The sequence below is a fragment of the Pleurodeles waltl genome, chromosome 11 (assembly GCF_031143425.1).
Source record: "Pleurodeles waltl isolate 20211129_DDA chromosome 11, aPleWal1.hap1.20221129, whole genome shotgun sequence".
Lineage (NCBI taxonomy): Eukaryota > Metazoa > Chordata > Amphibia > Caudata > Salamandridae > Pleurodeles > Pleurodeles waltl.
The window spans coordinates 33,127,641-33,150,433 of NC_090450.1; the positions used below are offsets into that span (position 1 = coordinate 33,127,641).

The following is a 22,793-nucleotide window of genomic DNA, read 5'->3' on the forward strand; positions in this document are numbered from 1 at the left end:
TGCAGAGGTCAAAGAGGTGCCCAAAACACATAGGCTTCAATGGAGAGCAGGGGGTGCCCCGGTTCCAGTCTGCCAGCAGGTAAGTACCCGCGTCTTCGCAGGGCAGACCAGGGGGGTTTTGTAGGGCACCGGGGGGGGGGGGGGACACAAGTCAGCACAAAAAGTACACCCTCAGCAGCACGGGGGCGGCCGGGTGCAGTGGGCAAACACGCGTCGGGTTTTCAATGGTTTTCAATGAGAGACCAAGGGATCTCTTCAGCGGTGCAGGCAGGCAAGGGGGGGGGGGGGGGGGGGGCTCCTCGGGGTAGCCACCACCTGGGCAAGGGAGAGGGCCTCCTGGGGGTCACTCCTGCACAGAAGTTCAGTTCCTTCAGGTGCTGGGGGCTGCGGGTGCAGGGTCTTTTCCAGCCGTCGGGACTTTAGGTTCAGGCAGTCGCGGTCAGGGGGAGCCTCGGGATTCCCTCTGCAGGCGTCGCTGTGGGGGCTCAGGGGGGACAACTTTGGTTACTCACGGTCTCGGAGTCGCCGGAGGGTCCTCCCTGAGGTGTTGGTTCTCCACCAGTCGAGTCGGGGTCGCCGGGTGCAGTGTTGCAAGTCTCACGCTTCTTGCGGGGAGTTGCAGGGGTCTTTAAATCTGATCCTTTGAAACAAAGTTGCAGTCTTTTGGAGCAGGGCCGCTGTCCTCAGGAGTTCCTTGTCTTTCTTGAAGCAGGGCAGTCCTCTGAGGATTCAGAGGTCGCTGGTCCTTTGGAAAGCGTCGCTGGAGCAGGTTTATTTGGAAGGCAGGAGACAGGTCGGTAGGACTGGGGCCAAAGCAGTTGGTGTCTTCTGTTCTTCCTCTGCAGGGGTTTTTCAGCTCAGCAGTCTTCTTCTTCTTGTAGTTTCAGGAATCTAAATTCTTAGGTTCAGGGAAGCCCTTAAATACTAAATTTAAGGGCGTGTTTAGGTCTGGGGGGTTAGTAGCCAATGGCTACTAGCCCTGAGGGTGGGTACACCCTCTTTGTGCCTCCTCCCAAGGGGAGGGGGTCACATCCCTAATCCTATTGGGGAATCCTCCATCTGCAAGATGGAGGATTTCTAAAAGTTAGAGTCACTTCAGCTCAGGACACCTTAGGGGCTGTCCTGACTGGCCAGTGACTCCTCCTTGTTATTCTCATTATCTCCTCCGGCCTTGCCGCCAAAAGTGGGGCCGTGGCCGGAGGGGGCGGGCAACTCCACTAGCTGGAGTGCCCTGCGGTGCTAGAACAAAGGGGGTAAGCCTTTGAGGCTCACCGCCAGGTGTTACAGCTCCTGCCTGGGGGAGGTGTTAGCATCTCCACCCAGTGCAGGCTTTGTTACTGGCCTCAGAATGACAAAGGCACTCTCCCCATGGGGCCAGCAACATGTCTCGGTTGTGGCAGGCTGCTGGAACCAGTCAGCCTACACAGATAGTCGGTTAAGGTTTCAGGGGGCACCTCTAAGGTGCCCTCTGGGGTGTATTTCACAATAAAATGTACACTGGCATCAGTGTGCATTTATTGTGCTGAGAAGTTTGATACCAAACTTCCCAGTTTTCAGTGCAGCCATTATGGTGCTGTGGAGTCCGTGTTTGACAGACTCCCAGACCATATACTCTTATGGCTACCCTGCACTTACAATGTCTAAGGTTTGGCTTGGACACTGTAGGGGCACAGTACTCATGCACTGGTGCCCTCACCTATGGTATGGGAAAGAACACTGGTGCTGGGGCCTGGTTAGCAGACCTCAGCACACTTTCAATTCAAAACATAGCATCAGCAAAGGCAAAAAGTCAGGGGGTAAACATGCCAAGGAGACATTTCCTTACAATCACTAATGATTTTTTAGAATGAAAAATACTTTTATAAAAATCCAGAACAAAACCAACTTCTGCAAATGAATGTAAGTCCAAAGCAGAACAGGGGGTTTTATGTACAGCATTCCCGGTGCTAAGTCGGTATATGTTTATTCATGGAATGCCAGACAAATAAATGTGGTGAAGTACAACATGCTTTTGGGAAGAACTGTACTAAAAGCTACAGTCACCGGCTTACCCCTCGAAAGATTCAATTAAATGTTGTTATAATAATACACCCCAAATAAAAAAAATGTAAAACCCCTAAGCTTACTGCATCGTTAAAAAAAAACACCATGCCAATCGTTTTGCAAAGGAAATCAACTGAGCCCATACTTCCATGGCATATTCCACAAAATGCTGCCTCGGTCTTCAAGTTTTACACATTGAACTGTGCAGCAGCTTACATTTCTACTCACTAAAAATGAAAATTACGGACATTATGATCACTGAGAGCAATAAGCAATTGATTACCATTGTTAAGGTAGGGACGGGTTTCATGAGCCCTCAAAGTTCTCTTTTATGAGTCAAGGATCCAACCCACATTCAACAAATGTAATAAATTCACAGTCAACTAACATACATTTGTTATATTAACTAGCATGATGTTACTATACTCTACCATAACTAAGGTGAAGAACTGCTCAGGCCTTCTCAGCTTCTGCTGTGATCAACTTCAAATACAACAAATCTGTCAACCAAAATAAACGACCAGCTAACCCTCCAAAAGAATCTTTCAACAATACTAGTCCGCCATTCCCCACGAACCAAGCCAGTAACCTCGGGATCATCCTGGACTCCAAACTCAACATGGACAGCCAAATCTACTCAGTCACATCCACCTGCTTCCGCACCCTACGCCTCCTTCGCAAGACCTTCAAATGGATGCCCCTTGAACACAGAAAAACCGTCACACACGCCCTCATTACCAGCAGACTGGACTACGGCAACGCGCTCTAAGCTGGGGTCAACAATAAACTCACCCGTAAACTACAGAACATCCAGAACGCCGCCACCAGACTGGTCCTTGACCTGCCTTGACACTGCCACATCTCTCAACACCTGCGCACATTTCACTGGCTTCCCATAGAGAAAACAATAACCTTCAAGATCCTCGCCTATGCACACAAAGCCCTCCACAACACCGGACCAACCTACCTGAACAGGCGACTCAACTTCCACATACCCCACAGGAACCTACGCTCAAGCCCAGCTCTCTCTCGCAGAATTACCCCGCATCAAGAAAACTAGAACAGGGGGGCGCTCTTTCTCCCACCTATCAGCCATTGCCTGGAATGCCCTTCCGCTCCACCTCAGACGAACTACCCCCCTCCTCAACTTCAAGGAGCTGAAGACATGGCTTTTCGAAGAACCACCTCACTGATGGAAGCTACATGCCCCTCCTCCCACAGCACCTTGGGACCCTTTGTGGGTGAGTAATTGTGCTTAATAAACCCCTGATTGATTGATTCTTAGACGTGCTTCATAAAATGTTACTGCTTTGTTGGAGTAAGTTCCTGGTCTGTCATGCTGATTAGCTCAGTATCTAGAAACCCTGGACATGGTTGGCTGGACCTTCAGGTCCAATCGTTCTTTCATTCATTTTGTAACTGAAGGGACAGTTTGCCATTTTTTCCTGATTTTCAGCACTTACCTAAACAAACTGAGAAGTATTGCAACCCATGGTGGCATGAATCCTATCTAATGGAGGAAGCTAGTCCTGGTGAGACTCGGGGAGTTTCTGGCCTTAAGGACCGTGCCAGGCTGGAAATTTAACAGGCACAGAAAAGAAAGGGTAAACCAACCGATATCTTCACAGAAGAATACATTTGAGAGTTAGAAGATCTTCCTAATAGACAAAATGAGGTGCCTTATGTGAATGTCATTAAGAGCATCCAAAACTGCAAGATAATTATCTTGGCCAATAATCTCTTTAAAATTGTAAATACAATAATATGAAATCAAACATCCAAAATTGCAAAACTACATGAGTAAACATTCAAGCCCAACTGAGCTCAAGCAAGAAACCAACTCTTTTGTTATGTTTCTAAATAAATCAAATACGAATCAGCAAGTCATTGTAATGTAACTGCCGAAGAAGGAAAACATAAATAACCGTTTCTGCCCCAGTGGGCATGGTTTGCCTAAGTCACAAGACCACATCTTCACACATACAGTGAGTAACAGACTTTTATAGACTCGTATTGTTGATCAGTTTACTGTGATAAGCATGCTTTGGCAGGATAACACCTTTTCCAGCCAATTTGCATCTGAATTCAAGCATTACTTGAACCTGCTCTCTAGTTTTTAACCTTTAATACTCTATCTACTCCAGAGAATGTTAGGAACTCATTTTATGAGTCACAATCTCTAGCATGTCTGATTACCGGATATGTGGCATCTCCAATATTGGTAGCACAAGGTTGAAGTTCTTGCGATTCATTGCCCTTCGCACAGTCAACAATGGTAATATTTAGCATCCATTCCAATATGCTGTATATTGACACTGCACATTCAACAATAGTAACAAGTAGAGCATTGCAATGCCAGCATCTACATATATGCTACTTACACACACACACAGACGCAAAGACTTTGGAATATGCTATCGAAAAACCTACCAGGAACCAAAACTCTGCACCTTATAGCAGTAAGTCACACAATATGTTCTGCAAAATAGACCAATGTGAAAACTTGACAACCACCGGCTGCAATAAATAAACTGCTTGGGGGTAATTTAACGCCACATTACAAGTGTGAAAGATTTTTTTCTGGTACTGTAGCTGTCAGTGATTGTTGTTAAATACCCTCCCTGGGCACTATGTTACCACAGGTGTCTATGGCCATTAATTCTAATGCACTGAAACTGCAGAACCAAATTACTTCCAATGGGCCCTTCACTCCTTTCTGGTCGCGGGGTTGAAACTTATTCTAGGATGTGGCAAACGTTAGAATCTCACAAACCATAAGACAATAAACAACACTTAACTTTGATGTCTAGTCAGTGCAATAACGTCAAAGATGAACAGTGACTTTATTTACATCTAGGTAGACAGAATACCTAAATATAACAAATACAAAAATTAGAAGATGCCAGGTGCTGAGGAGGATAATGACAATGAAACATGTTGACAGGTCCTAAGCATGCTTTATAATACAATACTTTCATATGAAACCCCTGGATCAATGTTATCTTATGGGTTCTGTCGGAAATTCCATCTTTTTTGCACTTGTTTCTGGGCTGTTTGGTGTTTATGGACCTGGGCAGCTGGTGTTTTAGAGCCATGGACAGTGAGGAGCGGTCAAACAGAACTTTTCTGCACATGCCTTGCCACAAACTCAGTAGCTGGGGTATTTGAATGGGGTATTTGCCACAGCTGTACAAAAACTATATAGACCGCAAAAATAAGAGCAGTGGCTGCAGTGAGTTTTTCACAACCCATCTGAAAGGGGACATTGTGTCAGTACACAAATAGAAATGAGAAGGTAAAAATGAGTAAGCAGATAATGGCTTAAGAGAAGATACAGGCCACTAGGTAAATCAGCACATTTGTATGTTGGAAGAGAGTGGTCAACAGGACGTGTTCAAACTCTACAAGGATATGGTTCATGAACTGGAAAACAAGGACAGTGCAATATGCAATGTATCTTGGCTCACCTGAGCCCTTAGATGTTCATTCCTTTGAAGGATGGCGCATGCGCACAGGAACCAGCAATCTCCAAGAATCCCCTGCTTCACCTGCCCCTCTTGTGGGGTATCTGGAAATAAACGAGGATTGGAACAAATGTCCTACAACAGAACACAACCACATATTACTAGGATAATATTATATTGCTTCATTAGTAACATTAGTACAAGTCTTTAAAACATGTGGGACGTGATCTCTGTATGCAAGAAAGATGCCCTTCTTTTTTTCACAGTGTTAAAAATATGCTCACCAATTGTTGCCGAATAGGTAAAAACAAAACTGCATAAATATAGGGAGATATTATAAGTTAGATTGGAAATGGTAGGCAAACAACTTTGGAAGGATAGACAGTTTTAGGGGAAGAGGATCAGAGAAACCAGGACAGCCTGAGGAAGGCCTTCAAGTTAAACCGAGGTGGGAAAGGACCAGAGAAAGAACATGCTAGTTTAGAGAGGTGGGTGAAGAGAGGTGGGTGAAGTGTTTCAGAGGTGAATAAGGAAGTCATTTTAAACAAGGCACAAAAAACACATCTGCATGGAGAGAAAGAACTTCGAGGAGGAAGGACTGTCTTTGCAAAGAAATGGAGAAGGTGGGGAAACATTTTTTGTTGGGATGAAGAGAAGGGTTGCAATGAGAACGGGTTTTTCCGTGTAGAATTTTAAAATGGGAAGAAAAGAACTTGGGAGCAAGTTGTTGTACCAGTTCTGCATGGTGTATCCTCTGGTCTATGTTGTGTGCTGTTATGTGCCGTGTCACTGGAATGGAGGGTATGGAATGTTGTTATGCTTCGGCAGAAGGGCTTTTGGTTTCTGAGTATGCTGGGCTAAGCAAGAGACTACATTTACTTCTGGCCAGATGTGAATGTGGAACTCATTCTTACGAAGAACGTACTTACTAGATAGCGCCTGCCCTTGTTAACTAGGAAAAAACCTGCCTAGATGAACCTCCAAGCCTCGGGCTAATATTATTGGATGAAGTGCAATACCAGGGTGGCTCATAGATGAGCTACACCTATAATTAACAACTGAAAATGCTGTAGTCATGTATGAATATTTCCATGGGGCTGCATATGTGCTATTAACCTTTCTTGCGTTATGGGTTTTTCAGAAGTCACATCTCACCCTAATTTTACATAATTATTTATGTTTAAGAGGTGATGATTCTGCTGTTTTGAGTAAAGTGATTGGGTTTTTGATTGGGTGATTGGGTTTTTGCAAAATGTTTTTAAAATGTTCAGAAGAAAAAAATGTGATAAAATGCTAGTGTTCTTAATAAGGACTTTTCAATTTGATTTCCAAAATTGCAAATAGCAAAAATCTGACATCAATCATTGGTTTTACATACACAGTAAATAAGTATATATAAAAACGATTTGGAAGGGATGAATTACATCAATAACTGATCGATTTGTCATTTTAGAAGAGTTTCTGAAATGTTTCAAAGAGAAAAGGGAACAACTTAGATAAGAAGGGACATGTGGAACTTCAAAGCTAATTTAAGACAAAGTAATTTAGGAAAAAGGGAAGATAATACATTTTCTGAATAAGAGTTGTGTTAGGATCAGAAATACTTTCAAGGGGGATATATGTTTGAGTCAAACGGTGTGAAATTTAGCATAAATATCTTACTTTAAAAGTATAAACCAGCTACTGAAATACTTTCAGGAGTTTCAGGCAGAGTACGTTTTACTTTGGAGGCAGTTTTTTTGATACCTGCAACTCTCATCTTAACACCGGGGCTCCAGGGGACCGCTGAGATGCCGGAGTTCTCACCATTAGAGGCTAAGCTTCTCCTTACAAATATCAGTGAACACAAACTGTTGCAGACATATAAAATGTTGCTACGGAATGTATCAGATCAATGGTGGTGGTGCGTCGGGCTTGGGAGGAAGACCCAGGTGAGCTTGACCATGATGACTGGAAGGAAGCGCAGGAAGTACCAGGGAGGTGGTAAAATCGTCACAATTTCAACAGACAACTAAAACTGCTTCATCGTGTATATTACACTAGGGCCTGACTTCATCGTATGGGGTTTGTACCAGATGATGGGTGATTGCACCGTGGGAGCTCTCCTGGGGACTTGTCCCATACGTTTTGGCATTGCCCGGCTCGCTCTCATTTTTATAAGGGAGTTCTGAGAAGATTAGAGGAAGTATTGGACTGGGGTGTCCGGAGGGATTTTAAATTGGTGCTATTGCATGTCACAAATGAACTGGGCAGCATACAATATCAGACGCCATTCTAATGGTTGGGCCTCAGAGCTGCCAAGAGGGATACTGCGAAGGCTTGGACGGATGTGGCTGGTCCATCCTCAAGGACTAAGGGCATGGACTTTTGTATGGGAATGGAGCGACTCATCTATAAGGTGCAAGGCTGCCCAAAGAAATATTATAAGATATGGAGAGGGTGGGCGGCGGTCCAGGGAATACATTAGAGCCCTGCTCAGACACACCATGGCCTATCAGGGACTCGGGGTTTGGGTGGTCATACAGGGGCACAGAAAGTGGTCAGGAGAGATTGTTGCCAGGTCTGTGAGAGTGGAAGAGGACTGCAGGAATAGATGTGATGTATTTCCTGATTCAGTCTACTGGATATATATTGGTACAATATTGACGAGCAATGCTGGTACGTGTATTGACAGTGTTTTTTTTGTTTTTTTAAATCACGTTTCTTTAAAAAAATATCAACAGTCAAACATTTTCAAGAGGGATAGTTTGCAGGCATTTTAAAGGAGTAAGGAACACAAGGAAAGAAAATTTTACAACAGAGACAAAAGGTATTCAATCTATCTGTGTGTCAGAGAACTTGGCAGGTTTTTAGGGAAGGAAAACTTAAGATTAAGAGATGGCTAAAGTAAAGAGGCAGTATAATGGCATTAAATAGGAACAAGGAGGTATATTTCATATCTGAATAAGAAATGGTACTTTGTATACAGTGATTTATGCCACACTACAGCCATTTGCAGGCACTGTAAATAACAGATGATACTATTACTTAATGTATGGTTCTCAATTTACTGATTTCAGAAGGACTGGAGGCTATGATTGACATGTCGGGATCAAACTTAGGACTTACAGAACACTAAATGTTGTAGGTGACCTGTGTTCAGCTTACTTAGCCATACTGATAGCTTTTGGGGTAGGTTTTTTTTTTCTTTTTTTTAGAAAGGGTCAGGTGGGTTTTACATTTATACAGATACTTTTAAGCAGAAATTATTTAGCTTTAAAATGTAGTCCCTTTAAACAGTGTTACTGCAACAACTGCTCTGTTTTTTTATCACTACTACTACAGAGAATGAAATATTAAAAACAATTTAGGTTATAGGGTGGCTGCACAATGTCACTCTATTATCCATTAATGAATAAAAACCTTACCGGAAAGAAGGGCCAGTGAAACATGTAATAACTGGACCACCTCAAATCATTTGTCTGCACCTAGCTTAGTTTCTTTTTTGTGAAACGCATATTTTTAATTTCTTACCACATGGCTGCTCTCTTGCCTGTCATGGTAAACACATCGAATAATTTCCAATGTTGTTTGTTTCTTTATATGTTAGATGTATGACTGATATCCTGAAGAGAGCAATTCTAGGTAGTTAGCTTGTAATAACTGAACACAGTCTTACTGGAATAAATCTTCTCATCTTCGCATCTGTATGGCTCTTACAACCCTTTTCATTTCCCGCCTCTTGAAACCTCCAGGCTTTAGTCTGGACAATGTGCTGTAAACACAATATTGTCAAAAGGGTCCAATTTCTTTTTTTATTGAGAAATATATATTTTTTTAAAAGTCATTTCTGATGCAGACCTATGCTTAGTAGTTGGCGCACCCATCACTGGCAATTTTAACACACTCTAATAAGTCTCCCAGTACAGCATCCTGGAAGTTGAAAACTGAAAAATATGTTACAGTCTCTCTCATCCAGGGGTGACATAAAACGCCAAATTTAAAGGGAATTGATAAGGCAGTAAAACCTAAATGACTTATGTTGTAAAGAATGGTCATTGAGGTTTCACATATGGGAGAAAAAGCTATTTCCACTGGCATAAAAGATTTGTCACCTAAACAAACCACTGGGTTCAGTACATGTATCATAGGTGGGTAAGGGGATGCTTGACGCTGATGTAGGCACCCTCACTGCCAACTGTGTCTCGAAGTTAAAGTAAGGCAGGGGGTCCAGCATAGGACGCGGAAGGAAAGATCCATTCCCCCAAAACACATAAAATATAAGTAAATTGAACTAATTTAGTTAATCAGTGGTTATCTTAACATTCTGTCATGGATCCAATCCTCCTTGACCAACATTGTCCGGTCCTCCCTCTCCCCACCTGCTACCATACATACTCCTCAAATTAGAGGGTCAATGGGATTTTACAGTGGGCCACTGGCACATGGCAGTACAGGAGAACATTTGTCCAGTGTACAAAGACCATTTTCTGAACCAATTTCTCTGGGGTTTCTGGGAGTACAAGGCCTTCTCTGTGTACCATATCAACAGTCCACAGAGAAAAACAAGTCTCCGGGGGGACTTTACAAAAGAGTAAGATGTAAAGTGAAATGGAGGGTCATATAAACGGAGCAGGTTGCCTTACTTGGCAGCAAATAGTATATTGAACGCTATACCGACATAATATGTAAATGGCAATGAAACGTTAAATGTAAAGATAAAATGTCGAAAAAAGCGGAGACATATCCAGCAAAAATTTACATGTTGTTAAACTAATAAACAGATTAAAAAAAAAAAAAAAAGATATGGGAGGACACTCTGATTAACACACACACACACACCTAGGCCTCAGAGCCCTAGAAGAGTGTACCTGAAGACTTTTGCCATCTTGAAAATGACAAAAATGAGTACGGTTGGCCACGAAAACGTTTATCCCATGGGTTACGGTGTGTCCAGGAGTCATTTCCACCCACTAGTTTGTGCTATGTTTAAAAGCAGCACCTATAGGCACCCACTTCAGAACAATCCGGGCCCTGAGGAAGATCAAAAGCAGCTAAACCTGCTGTCAGCAACCTGAGAAAACCCCTGAAGGACTGGATCTGCTCTCTCTTGTACCCAGGACAAAGAAGTGACCATCGTCGAGTTGCACTAGGTCCCAGCCTACTGCAACTATTGGCTAACCTTGGAACTTTAAGATTTGCTATGCAATTTCAACCTAAAAATCTTTTAAAATGTATATCTCTGGTTCCCATTATTGGATTGTTGAATTTGTTTTGTTTTTTAAATGTTACTCTATTTTATTGTTTTGTTTCTCTACTTTATTGGGGTACTGCATAAATACTTAAAATATTTCCCTAAGTTTAGCCTGTCTGCTCTGTTTCACTACTTCAAGGGGGTCGAGCTCAGGATAATTTAGTGACTTTGAGACTTCCCTTGGCAAGGATTGTGATTATTCCCTGAGGTGGGAAAATCACCACCAAATACTAATCCACAAATACTGTCTCACATGGTATAAAAGGAGCTGCACAATTTCATTTTGGGTTCTCTGCAGGAGTCAGTGATGTATTTATTTACAAATAGATCAAATTATATCAAACCCACAATAACTGCTGCTGCCATAGGTTCCACACATTTCCCACTCTCAAGCTCTAGTCTCCCTGTAGCTGCACCAGCATTAAAAGGTCCAGTGCTAAATCCCACATTAAGCACCAACAGCAGCTAACTAGCTGAAAGAGGATGGGTGAATAGTGGGCAAACAGGCTTTGGTTGCTTGCCTATGCAATATGACATCTGCAGCGGTGTAGCAGAGAGATGCTGACTACCTGGCAGGTTCTGTCATGCACAGATACATGGGAAAGCCTAACAGAGTGGTAGAAGAGTTGCTAAGCCAGGCGGACAAACAATATGTTGTTTAATATTCTATACTTCATTTTGCAGCATATATTAAGGTTTGGACTAGACGTCCAGTCGAGGTGAACCAGCAGGTGGGTTCAAATCTTGAGATCCTCTGGACACCTTAGGTCCTCTTCCCCACGGAGAAGGGGCGACAGGTGCAGAGGTGTCTGGTTTTCTCCATTGGAGCACTTGTGGTCAAGTTGGCCTCTGGGCTGAGGCTGCATCGGTGAGTCCACAGTGGGCAAGTCCAAGGTGGACTTTGTCTCCGGAGGCCTGGGGAAGACCCCACTGACACCACTGGGCCACTTCAACGCAGGCTGTGTAGCACGGTGCAGTGGTGCTTTCAGGTGTTGGGTTTTCAGCGGTCTGGAGTCCTTGCAGTTCTCTTGGGGTGCCTGCATGATGCAGGGAAGCAGCTCCGTTGCTCAACAGGAGATCCTGAGTCTTTGTTGAAGTCAGGCAGTCCTTCCTGGCTTTGGAAGCACAACACCTGCAGATGGAGGACACTTTGTTGACATGAGCATCAGACAGGCTAGATGGGATGGGTCCAGGTCAGGTACTTCTTCCTCAGTCTTGGCTTTTGCAGCTCAAGTGTCCTTCGCAGGTCATCAGGAATATGATTACCTGGTGCCAAAGGCTCCCCTAAATACCGAATTTAGGGGCATTTTAGGGGAGTGTAGGGTAGTAGCCAATGGGCTACTAACCCCTGGGGGTCACTACACCCCCCTATATGACCACTTCCTGTGGGAAGTAGGCATACCCCTGTCATAGAGCTCCTAATTCTGCCAACACCAAGATGGCAGAATTCTAAATGTTGCGTTCATATAAGGCAGCTCATCTTAAATCAAATCAAATCATTAACATTTATAAAGCGCGCTACTCACCGTGCGGGTCTCAAGGCGCTAGGGGAAAAAAAGGGGGGGTTAACTCTGCTCGAACAGCCAGGTCTTTAGGAGTCTCCAGAAAGCGGAGTGGTCCTGGGTGGTCCTGAGGCTGGTGGGGAGGGAGTTCCAGGTCTTGGCCGCCAGGAAGGAGAAAGATCTCCCACCCGCCGTGGAGCGATGGATGCGAGGGACAGCAGCAAGGGCGAGGCCAGAGGAGCGCAGGTGGCGGGTGGGGACGTAGAAGCTGAGGCGTCTGTTGAGGTATTCCGGTCCTTTGTCGTGGAGGGCTTTGTATGCGTGGGTGAGAAGTCGGAAGGTGATCCTTTTGCTGACTGGGAGCCAATGCAGGTGTCTCAGGTGTGCGGAGATGTGGCTGCTGCGGGGTACATCTAGGATGAGGCGGGCCGAGGCGTTTTGAATGCGTTGCAGGCGATTTTGGAGTTTGGCTGTGGTCCCGGCGTAGAGGGTGTTGCCGTAGTCCAGGCGGCTCGTGACGAGGGCATGGGTCACGGTTTTTCTGGTGTCGGCGGGGATCCAGCGGAAGATCTTACGGAGCATGCGGAGGGTGAGGAAGCAGGCGGAGGACACGGCGTTGACTTGCTTAGTCATGGTGAGAAGAGGGTCCAAGATGAAGCCGAGGTTGCGTACGTGGTCTGTGGGGGTCGGTGCGGTGCCGAGGGCCGTGGGCCACCAGGAGTCGTCCCAGGCGGACGGGGTGTTGCCGAGGATGAGGACTTCCGTTTTTTCAGAGTTCAGCTTTAGGCGGCTGAGCCTCATCCAATCTGCGACGTCCTTCATGCCCTCTTGTAGGTTGGTCTTGGCGCTGGCGGGGTCCTTGGTGAGGGAGAGTATAAGTTGGGTGTCGTCGGCGTAGGAGGTGGTGATGATGTCGTGCTTGCGTACGATGTTGGCGAGGGGGCTCATGTAGACATTGAAGAGTGTCGGGCTGAGTGATGAGCCTTGAGGTACGCCGCAGATGATCTCGGTGGGTTCTGAGCGAAACGGAGGGAGGTAAACTCTTTGTGAACGGTTTGCGAGGAAGGAGGCGATCCAGTCCAGGGCCTGACCTTGGATCCCGGTGGAGCGGAGGCGGGTGATTAGGGTGCGGTGACAGACGGTGTCAAAGGCAGCCGAGAGGTCGAGGAGAATGAGGGCGACTGTTTCACCGTTGTCCATCAGGGTTCTGATGTCGTCTGTGACTGAGATGAGGGCGGTTTCAGTGCTTTGGTTGGTTCGGAATCCGGTTTGTGAGGGGTCGAGCAGGTTGTTGTCTTCCAGGAAGGTGGTCAGCTGTTTGTTGACGGTCTTCTCTATTTCTTTGGCTGGGAAAGGCAGAAGAGAGATGGGGCGGAAGTTTTTCAGGTCGCTCGGGTCAGCCGTAGGTTTCTTTAGTAGGGCGTTGACTTCGGCGTGTTTCCAGCATTCGGGGAAGGTAGCAGAAGAAAAAGAAGAGTTGATGACGGTCTGGAGGTGCGGGCGATGATGTCGTCGGCTATGTTAAAGATGAAGTGCGGGCAAGGGTCCGAAGGGGCGCCGGAGTGGATAGAGTTCATGATGGATTTGGTTTCTTCCGTGTTGATGTGGGTCCAGTTGTTGAGGGTGATGGCCGGGGGTGCGGGTTCGGTGGTGTTTGGTTGGGTCTGGTGTCGTGGAGGTCGCTGATCTTGCGATGGAAGAAAGTGGCGAGGGATTCGCAGAGATCCTGTGAGGGCGTGACGGCGTTGGCGTTGGCGCTGGGGTTGGAGAACTCCTTGACGATGCTGAAGAGTTCTCTGCTGTTGTGGCTGTTTTTGTCCAGTCTGTCGGTGAAGAAGTTCCTTTTGGCAGCGCGGATCAGGTGGTGGTGTTCGCGGGTAGCGTTCTTGAGGGCGTTCATGTTGTCAGCGGTGTGGTCCTTGCGCCAGGCTTTCTCAAGGGCGCAACAAGTTTTCTTTGATTCTTTGAGGGTGTCAGAGAACCAGAGAGGTTTTTTGGTGTTGGTCTGTCAAGGCGTGCGTTTGAGGGGAGCAAGGTTGTCTGCGCAGTTGGAGATCCAGTTTGTGAGTTTGAGGGCTGCGTCGTTGGGGTCGGTGGTGAGGGTGGGTTGGTTGGCGGCTAGTGCGGAGAAGAGTTGCTCTTCAGAGATCTTGTTCCACTGTCGATGAGGGATGGGTTGAGTGCGGAGGTGGCGGGTCTCGCATCGGAATGTGAAGTGGACGCAGCTGTGGTCGGTCCAGTGTAGGGCGGAGGTGTGGCTGAAGAAGACGTGTTTGCTGGCGGAGAAGATAGGGTCGAGCGTGTGTCCGGCGATGTGGGTGGCGGTGTTCACCAGTTGTTTGAGGCCGAGGTTGGGGGGGTTGTCGAGCAGGGTGGTGGTGTTGGGGTCGTTGTTTTGTTCCAGATGGAAGTTGAGGTCGCCTAGGAGGATGTAGTCCGGTGAGGCGAGGGCGTGCAGGGAGATGAAGTCGGCGATGGCGTCGCTGAAAGGGGCGCGTGGTCCGGGAGGACGGTAGACGAGGGATCCTCTGAGGGTGGTCCTCGGGTCGGTGCGAATCTGAAAATGCAGGTGTTCAGCGGCGAGAGGGGTGTCTTCGGTGGAGGTGGTGACACTGATGGAGTCTTTGAAGACGATGGCGATGGCGATACCTCCTCCTGCTTGGTTGGTGCGGTCTTTCGTGGAGATCTTGTAGCCTTCGGGGATGGCGGTGGCGATGTCTGGCGCAGAGGAGGCGTTCATCCAGGTCTCCGTGATGAAGGCGACGTCCGGTGCTGTGGAATCCAGGAGGTCCCAGAGTTCGACGGCGTGTTTGTGGACGGAGCGAGCGTTGACTAGGATGCACTTGAGGTGGTTGCTGGCGCGTGGGCTTGTGGTCGTGGTAGTAGCGTGGTGGAAGATGCGTTTGCAGGAGTTGCAGGCGAAGGGTCCATGGGTGCGTTTGGGGTGAGCTTGGAAGCAGGTGTTGGAGCGTCCTGGGTTGAGGGCGTGGAGGGAGGTGGGGTCGTAGCGGATCAGCGGGGCTTGGGAGAGCTTGGGCCCAGGGGTCGTGGCGCTGGGCGCGGGCCAGGCGCGAACGGGCGCAGACGGGCTTGCCTTCTTAAGGAAGGGACTGACATGAGGGGTGGGCACACATCTCTGAATACTAAATTTCCTGCCTGTATAGGTGCCAAGTGGACCCTGGGACAAAGGGCTCAGTATATCTCCTTTGAGTGAAGCTGAAACTGCATACCAAGCCTGTGGGCATCTTTGAAGGCCCCTGCCCTGGAATGCAGTCGCAGGCCATCCTGTTGGGTGGGGAGTGTGAATACCTCCCCCAGAGCAGGCTTTGTTTCTGACTGCCCAAGAGCAAGGGCTCTCACCCATGGGGGTCAGAAGCATGTCTAGTGGTGGCAGGCTGGGTAAAATTAGTCAGTCCCCACACTGGTAGTGCACTCTGGGTGCATGTATTAATATATTAATCACTAGCATCAGTGAGGGTTTATTAATACAAGATGTTTGATACCAAACATCCCTATTTTAAGCAAAGCCATCACGTAGCTGGGGACCTCGTAGTGACCAGTGTCCAGCACATGTACTTAAAATGGCTTCCCTGTTAACTAGCTGTGTCTAAGAATTGACAAAGACACAGCAGGGGCATATCTTCTCTTGAAGATATGCCCTCACAGATAATATAATGCACCCTGCCTTAGGGCTGTAAGGCCTGCTGTAGGGGTGACTTACATATACTGTATGGAGTGTTCGGGGATGCAGCACACAGGTTGTGTGCCATGTCGTGTTTTCACTTTTAGCTGCACCAAGACATGCAGCCAGCAATGCCAGTCTGCATGTGCTAAGTGAGGGGTTCCTGAGGGTGGCACAATACACGCTGCAGCCCTTGGGGTGCAGCCTCTTTGGTTCCCATGCCCTAGGTATTCATGGTACCACTTACTAGGGACTTACAGGAGGACCACAGGTATTGCCAATTGGGGAACAATTGCACACTTTAAGGGAAAGAGATCTGGCACTGGGGAACTGGTTACCAGGAACCCAGTGCACTTTCCGTCAAAACTGCTTTAATTACCAGGCAATAAGTGGAGGTGACCACGTCAATATGCGGCACTTTCCTACAGATACCCAAAAGCAGTTTCAGTCCTGTTCATTCTATAAATTCTTCTCCATAACATGATTACCCTTTTATCGGCATACATAGTTGATGGATTGCTTCTGTTGATAATACCACTACAAGCGATGTGCAGTTATTTTGCATAACTTAATCCACTTACAATTTTTTGTGTATCTGATTATTTTTTTGCAGGGCTTTAGAAAAAGACAATAAATAGAAAGGTGGTAAACTATAATACCAATTCCAACCAAATGAGGTATTCGAGGAACACTTTGAGGATAATGGTGTCAAATGCGGCCAAGGTCTTACAAAAGAACAGACTGTACACTGGTACCGGGTAGTAAGTAATTTTTCCCCGATATTTAGCAGTAATTAATCTGCCCTCTGAGAGGACTGTAACCCTACAACATCAGAGAGATGACCATTTGATTTCAGGTTTGATGAAAATTGGCTTACAACTACTGTTTCAAGTGCCTTTGCAAAGTCAGAGATAGGTTGGTAGTTCTAAATGTCAGCTTAGTACACTAAAGATTTCTTTACAATACGAGTGACCATGGCATGTTTGAGCTCTTGCTCCCTTCGAGGAGGTTATTGATTAGACTTATGGCGAGGAGTATGCAGGCTAACCACTTCTGCGTTTCAAACACCTCTGAAGAGGAGGATGTTATAAAGATCATCAAGATTTTTGAAATGTCATATTTAGTGACTGGTGATAACGCACAAAAAAGCGAAGGAGTAGGAAGGTACTGTTGGGCAAAAGCGGTTAGGTAAGATGTTGATGAAAGTGATGCTCTCAGGCTGATTTAGTTGATAGAGAAGGCAAAGGGAGCTCACCTAGCTCATTTGAGCATACCAAGAGACTTGTCATTAATTTGGGGGCAGCATCTCTTTAGTGGCATGAAAAGGTTTTTTTTGTTAAATTATCTGCCACTACAGTGGGCTTCGAAGTGTTTTTAGCTCTGGGGCAGGCTGATTTGTAATCTCACTTACAGAGTTTTCAGTGTAAAAATGAGTGGAGGGGATGGAGGGTTGAATGGTCTAATTCAAGGAGATATGCAAGGGAAAAAAAGGCATGTCCTTTCCCATCCAACCATGTGTTCTGCCTCTGCTGTTTATCTTCTCAAATGTCAGTAGCGAACCAGCCTGTTTATTACAGGAAACAAAAACATGTTCACCAGGACTACGCAGCTATATAACAGCCTTTTCAACTTTGAATATATGTCCAGGGTATTGTCAGATTTACCATAGGGAAAAGTTGCTACTGCTGCTGCAAGCAAAATACAAAGGTTAAGCTCTGTCAACCTTGAAGTCAAATGCCCCTTTGCTGCTCTCTTTTTCAGTTATAAAAATGGGTGCATAAATAGACACAGACTGACATACAAAACACAAATGCCTAACTTAACTTGTGTTTCTACTTACCACTTTTTGCCAAAGTCATGCAGTGCAGTAGCAGTGTTAAAGGGAGTTATTAGCCGTCAACTAAGTCCAATTGTATTGTTGTATATGATAATGCACTGATAAAATGATCTCTGTGTAATGGTCGACTCGCAGGTTTGAACACTCAAAACTTCTCAGTGGGTTAATCTAACTGGAGCAAAACAATGCATGAAACATTTTACAAACCTCCATAAGGTTTTGTAGTCATTTAAAGTGCTGAAGGCCAAGGCAGAGGTGGAAAAACGGGGCCTTGAAAGAGATGGACAAGACTGGGCGAAAGGGAAGGTGCATTGTGGATGGTGCTCCCTCACAGAAGGAAGGGTGTGGGTAGAATAGTATGGATGTGTCAATGTTTTTATCTCTGTAATGAGGGAAAAACAGTGAATTGCACTGCTGCATTTATTGATATCACTGCCAAAATTGCCTGTAGCAAGCACAAATGTCTGCAGTTCCCCATCCAGCAAGACCACCTAGACAGCGTCATAAAAAATTCGGAGACTTTTGATTTATAAACACTTTTTTATTACCCAATTTGGAAATGAGGGACACTTTTAATTTAGGACCCGGGCTATTTTTTCTGCCCCTGTCTAGCCGATCTCAAGGCTGGCACAATACAGTTAGAGCTGTCTCCATTCCATACCAATAAAGGCTGAAAGTCTTGAGCTGAGCAACACTTTGCATTTCACAAGACTTCCAGGCGGCACTGTGACATATGATAGCATCAGCCATTCCTGGCTTTTTAGGAAAAGCATGTTGTATTTACGTAGAACTCCCATCATACTCCACGCCTGGCAATTGCTTCAGGGCCAGAAGTGAAGGTGTGATGGCTGGCAGCGCGAGCTCCTAACAGTGGATCTTAGAGAGATATGAGCTGTTGAGTTTTACAGTACATCGCTGACCACGGGGAGCGAGAAAGAGAGGAGAAGGCAGTCTGGACCGCCTTTGTGCAGTGGGGCGCTTTCGAGCCGTGGCACCGTCATGGTGCAGGGTCCGTGAAGTTAAGCAGGTGTCGCAAGCTGGAAGCAGTTGGGACAGATGGGTAGAGCAGCTGATCTGTTGAGCAGCCAAAGCACAGCAATAGCACAGTGAGGGGCAGATTTACAAATGGTCTCGGGCTTTGTGATGGCGTGGTGGTGGATGGCGACGTTTGACAATAGAGAAGTGATTGAAGCTGCCATAATTTTGTATCTGCATTTCAACTACAATTATAAACACAATACTACCCTGTTGGAATTAACGGTCAATAATTTCAGTCTGTGAAAACAGTGGCAAGGCAATAAGGGTTAGGAGGTCGAGCTCTTTCAAGTGGTATATTAGACCAGTTATTCCCAACCTGTGGTCTGAAGACCCCTGGGACTCCATGAATCCTCCTCTGTGGGGGGGGGGGGGGGGGGGGAGGGGGCAGGTCCACAATTGCTTAGAAAATTAAATAATATTAATTGTTTTACATAGTTCTGCAAGCTACACATATTTTGGAGGGCTAAAAATCTCAACAAGCAAACTGCTGTTGTCTTGTGGGTCAGATTTTGCCAGATGTGTTATACATGATATGGAGTCACTTGACAGCTAGGTTTTAAAAGTTTACAAAGTTGTCAAGCCCAGTTAAAAAAAAATCTGCTTGCTATATATATATACACACAACCAAGAGGTAATTCTTGGTTGTGCGTATATATATACACACAACCAAGAGTATATAGGGGGGGGGAGAGGCAAGGTGCCATGCAAGAAAATGGCACGAAGCCTAGGGCCAATAGGAGGCCGGGTATCCATTTGAATTTGCACGCTCGGGGCTCACAGGGGCATAAAAAGGGACTACCCTGGCAGAAACCCCTCTATTCATCTGGGCAGCCAGGCAGATAGTTCAATGTGGTCTGTAATTATCATAAATGTGGAAGAGATTTGACACAATGGCCCTTATAAAGAATATTAGGGGCAGTCTTGCTATAAATCAATGTTAATAGACCGTAGCCAATATTTCCCAAAAACAGAAAGGGGCTCAGGTATTATTATTTCGGGAGTAGGCCACATGGAGGGGTTTAGGGAGTGCAAAGGTGAAGGAGGTGGCAGAGACACGACTTCTTATTTGACTCTCATTTAATTGTATTTATACAGCGCTTACTACCCCTGTCGAGGCTTTTAAGAATGACACTCATTTTACCATCAACACTGAAATTGGTTTCGCTTTAGGTTGAGCATCCAAGGTACAGGTTTAGCCAGGTGTTTACCTTAGAAAGGTGCCTCAACCTGGACAACACTCCCACGTCAGGTAACCGAGCTACGCATTCATAAGATTACGATATAATGCAGGAGTAAATTGGGGCGACGGTGATATATTCTTGGGGCGCACCTGAGGTCTCTTCCAGCTCAACCCTCCGCACAGGGACTCCAGGGGATGAAGACGGCGGGACCCAAGAACCGAGGCCATGGAAGCCGGGAACGCCGCGTCCTGGAAGAGGCTGCCCCTCTCCGGGTGCCGCCGCATGCCGCGACCGCTCGGGTACTAACCGGAGCAGCCGCCGGAGGATGCGGGACCATGGCCGGAGGGCGGAAGTACCGCGACACGGGGGCCGCCATCTTGAAAGGGAGCCTTTCGCCGGGGTCTGACACTAAAACGAAGCATCAGACGCTTTATTGAGGTACAGTCTGCTGTCTGTCAAACCCACGCAGGGGGAAGGCAGGATATAATCAATACTAGAAATAAAATGTATTTAGTACATACAAACTGCAGGAAAACCATACCATAATTTTGCTTGTACGTGCAACAGTTGTCATTGAGCGGTGCTCTCGCCACTTTAAGATGGCCGCTGCTTTCACCACCCAGTGCGGGACAGTGCCTATCTCCTAGGCAGGTAGAGCTAGGTTTGTACAAGGGAGCCCTTAGACAGGGGTCTTAAAAAAACTGGGGGCCTCAAGTGATCCCAGGGGTGGCACCAGGCTCTGGCCAAAAGAAGCATTATACAGATAACATGCCTTTGTTTTAGGCAGACGCATGTTATTCCATTTTTAAAAAGATAACAGTACTTAACCACAATGTTTAAATAGGTCTAGACGTATTTAAACATTGCCATCTTTTTAAAATAAGTGTGAAACATTCTGAAGAGGGGGGCCCAATGATTTTTATTTTTCAACTGGTGTGGGGGCACAGCATTAAAACGATTGGAGACCACTGCCTTAGAGAGGTGTACTGACCAAGAATAATTCGAGAGGACTGGTCTAGTTATAAGCTCGGGTTGCTTCCTGGCCTTTTTTTTTTTTTACCGTATGTTGGAAAATGGGTTATTGGTAACGGCAGGTAGGTACCTACACCTAGCAACAAGCCACTAACCTCCACTTAGGTCCAGTTAGGTCTCAGTAAATTAACCCCAGCTCAACCCTTGGTAGCTTGGCAACAAGCGTCAAGGCTTAACTTAGGAGACAGTGTGTAAAGCATTCAAATATCACAAAACAGTAATTAAATAAAACACAGGAAACAGTTTAAAAATCCAAAACCAATTTATAAAAATAGTTTATATTTTTATCTTTAAAATGACACCAAAATGAATAAAATCGGATAAAGGGAACCGGAGATATGAATTTTTAAAGAATTATTATTTTTCTAGCGCTTAGAAACAAAAAGCGCCAATCGGGTCATCTGGTTGCACCTCGACCGGGGCAAAGTCAAACTTTCAGGCCGACCGCGATGGAGCCCTGCTCGGCTACAGGTCGCGGGAGGCCTCGGTTAAAAAGTTACCTTCTGACTTAGTCTTTATTTTGAAGATTTTCTTCAGCGGGACGAACCTGCCAGTCCTATCCAACCTCCTGGAGCCCTTCCCCGGATACGCGATGCTGGATTCCTCGGTGGAGATTTTTACCTTGGGACTTAGTCGTTTTTTCGAGGTGAAAATCCTTCGACCGGGGTAAACCTGGATCTTGATCCGACGTCCATGGAGCCCTTCTCGGATATGATGGCTGGGAGATCCCGGTCAACTTTTTACCTTCGGACTTAGTCTCTTTTTCTGGGATTTTTCTTTACCGGGACGAACCACCAAATCAGGCCGGGTCGCGGTTGAGGCAAGCCGGCTAGAATTTCCGTGGCAGGTCGGTCCCTCTATGGAGCTTTTTTACAAAAATTCTCAAATCTTCTCCAAACTTCTGGGGCTTCACCCAGATGTTCTTTTAAGGTTCTTTTGGGGTCCACAGCTCACCCCAAGGGTCCAGAAGTTCTGAGATGGTCCTTGGGGGGTGCGGACTACCACTCCCAGAATGCACCTGGCGCAAACTCCTTTTTGGCCACTGGACAGTGGTCAGCTGGTCACTTTCTTCAGGAGTTGGTGCAGGGGACTCTGGATAGCAATTTTTCACCTGTAGCAAACAGGGAGTCCCTCCTTGAACCAGTTGAAGCCAGGCAAAGTCCTTCTTGTGGTGAAGCCCAAGTGTGCAGCTGGTGCAGTCCTTCTGAGTGCAGGTTACAGGTGCAGGCCAGGGGTCCAGCAGAACAGTCTTTCTTCTCCTTTAGTTCTTTTCTTGTTGAAATCTGGTGGGGATCTGAGGTGTGGGTGCAGGTCTGCCAGTTTTATCCTTGCTCCCGGGTGAAAAGCAGGGGGGTCCTGGTTCTCCAATCAGGAGCAGGGTCCTTCCCCCTGCGATGACCACTTCCTGGGAAGTGTGGCAAAAATCCATCCCAGAGGGCAACATTCTCTAAAAATCCAACATGGCTGAATCTGATTTTTGGAGGTTACATCTGGCTGAGCCCACCCACTGGTGTGGCTAAAAATCATAAACACACCCCTCTCCTGCCCTCTCCTAATCTAATCAAGGGGGCACCTAGTTGTCTGGGGTTGCAGGATGTGGGGGTGTTGCTGGTTGCTCCAAATGTCCTTCTCTGCCTTTGAAGACCAGTTTGGCAGCCCTCCCCCTTCCTGCCTCACCATCTGCTGAGAGGAGATTCTCTCCCACAGGCACATTCCTTTGTGTGAAGCCAGGCCACTTCACACCTCATCAAGGCAGCTTGGCTAAGCTGCTACAGGCTGGC

At 46.4% G+C, this 22,793-nt stretch overlaps 1 protein-coding gene across 1 annotated transcript in view; it reads right to left on the bottom strand.

Annotated features, from left to right (window-relative positions):
* CAPN10 (calpain 10) overlaps nt 1-20,327 on the bottom strand; it is a 53,330-nt gene extending 33,003 nt beyond the window's left edge. Inside the window, exons 1-2 of the mRNA XM_069212921.1 lie at nt 20,130-20,327; nt 5,511-5,642 (exon numbers count right to left, since the gene is read on the bottom strand). Of these exons, the coding sequence (XP_069069022.1) occupies nt 5,511-5,642; nt 20,130-20,264 (267 nt within the window). The 5' untranslated portion in view covers nt 20,265-20,327. The remainder of the gene's footprint in view (nt 1-5,510; nt 5,643-20,129) is intronic.
* Between the last annotated feature and the right edge of the window lie 2,466 nt (nt 20,328-22,793).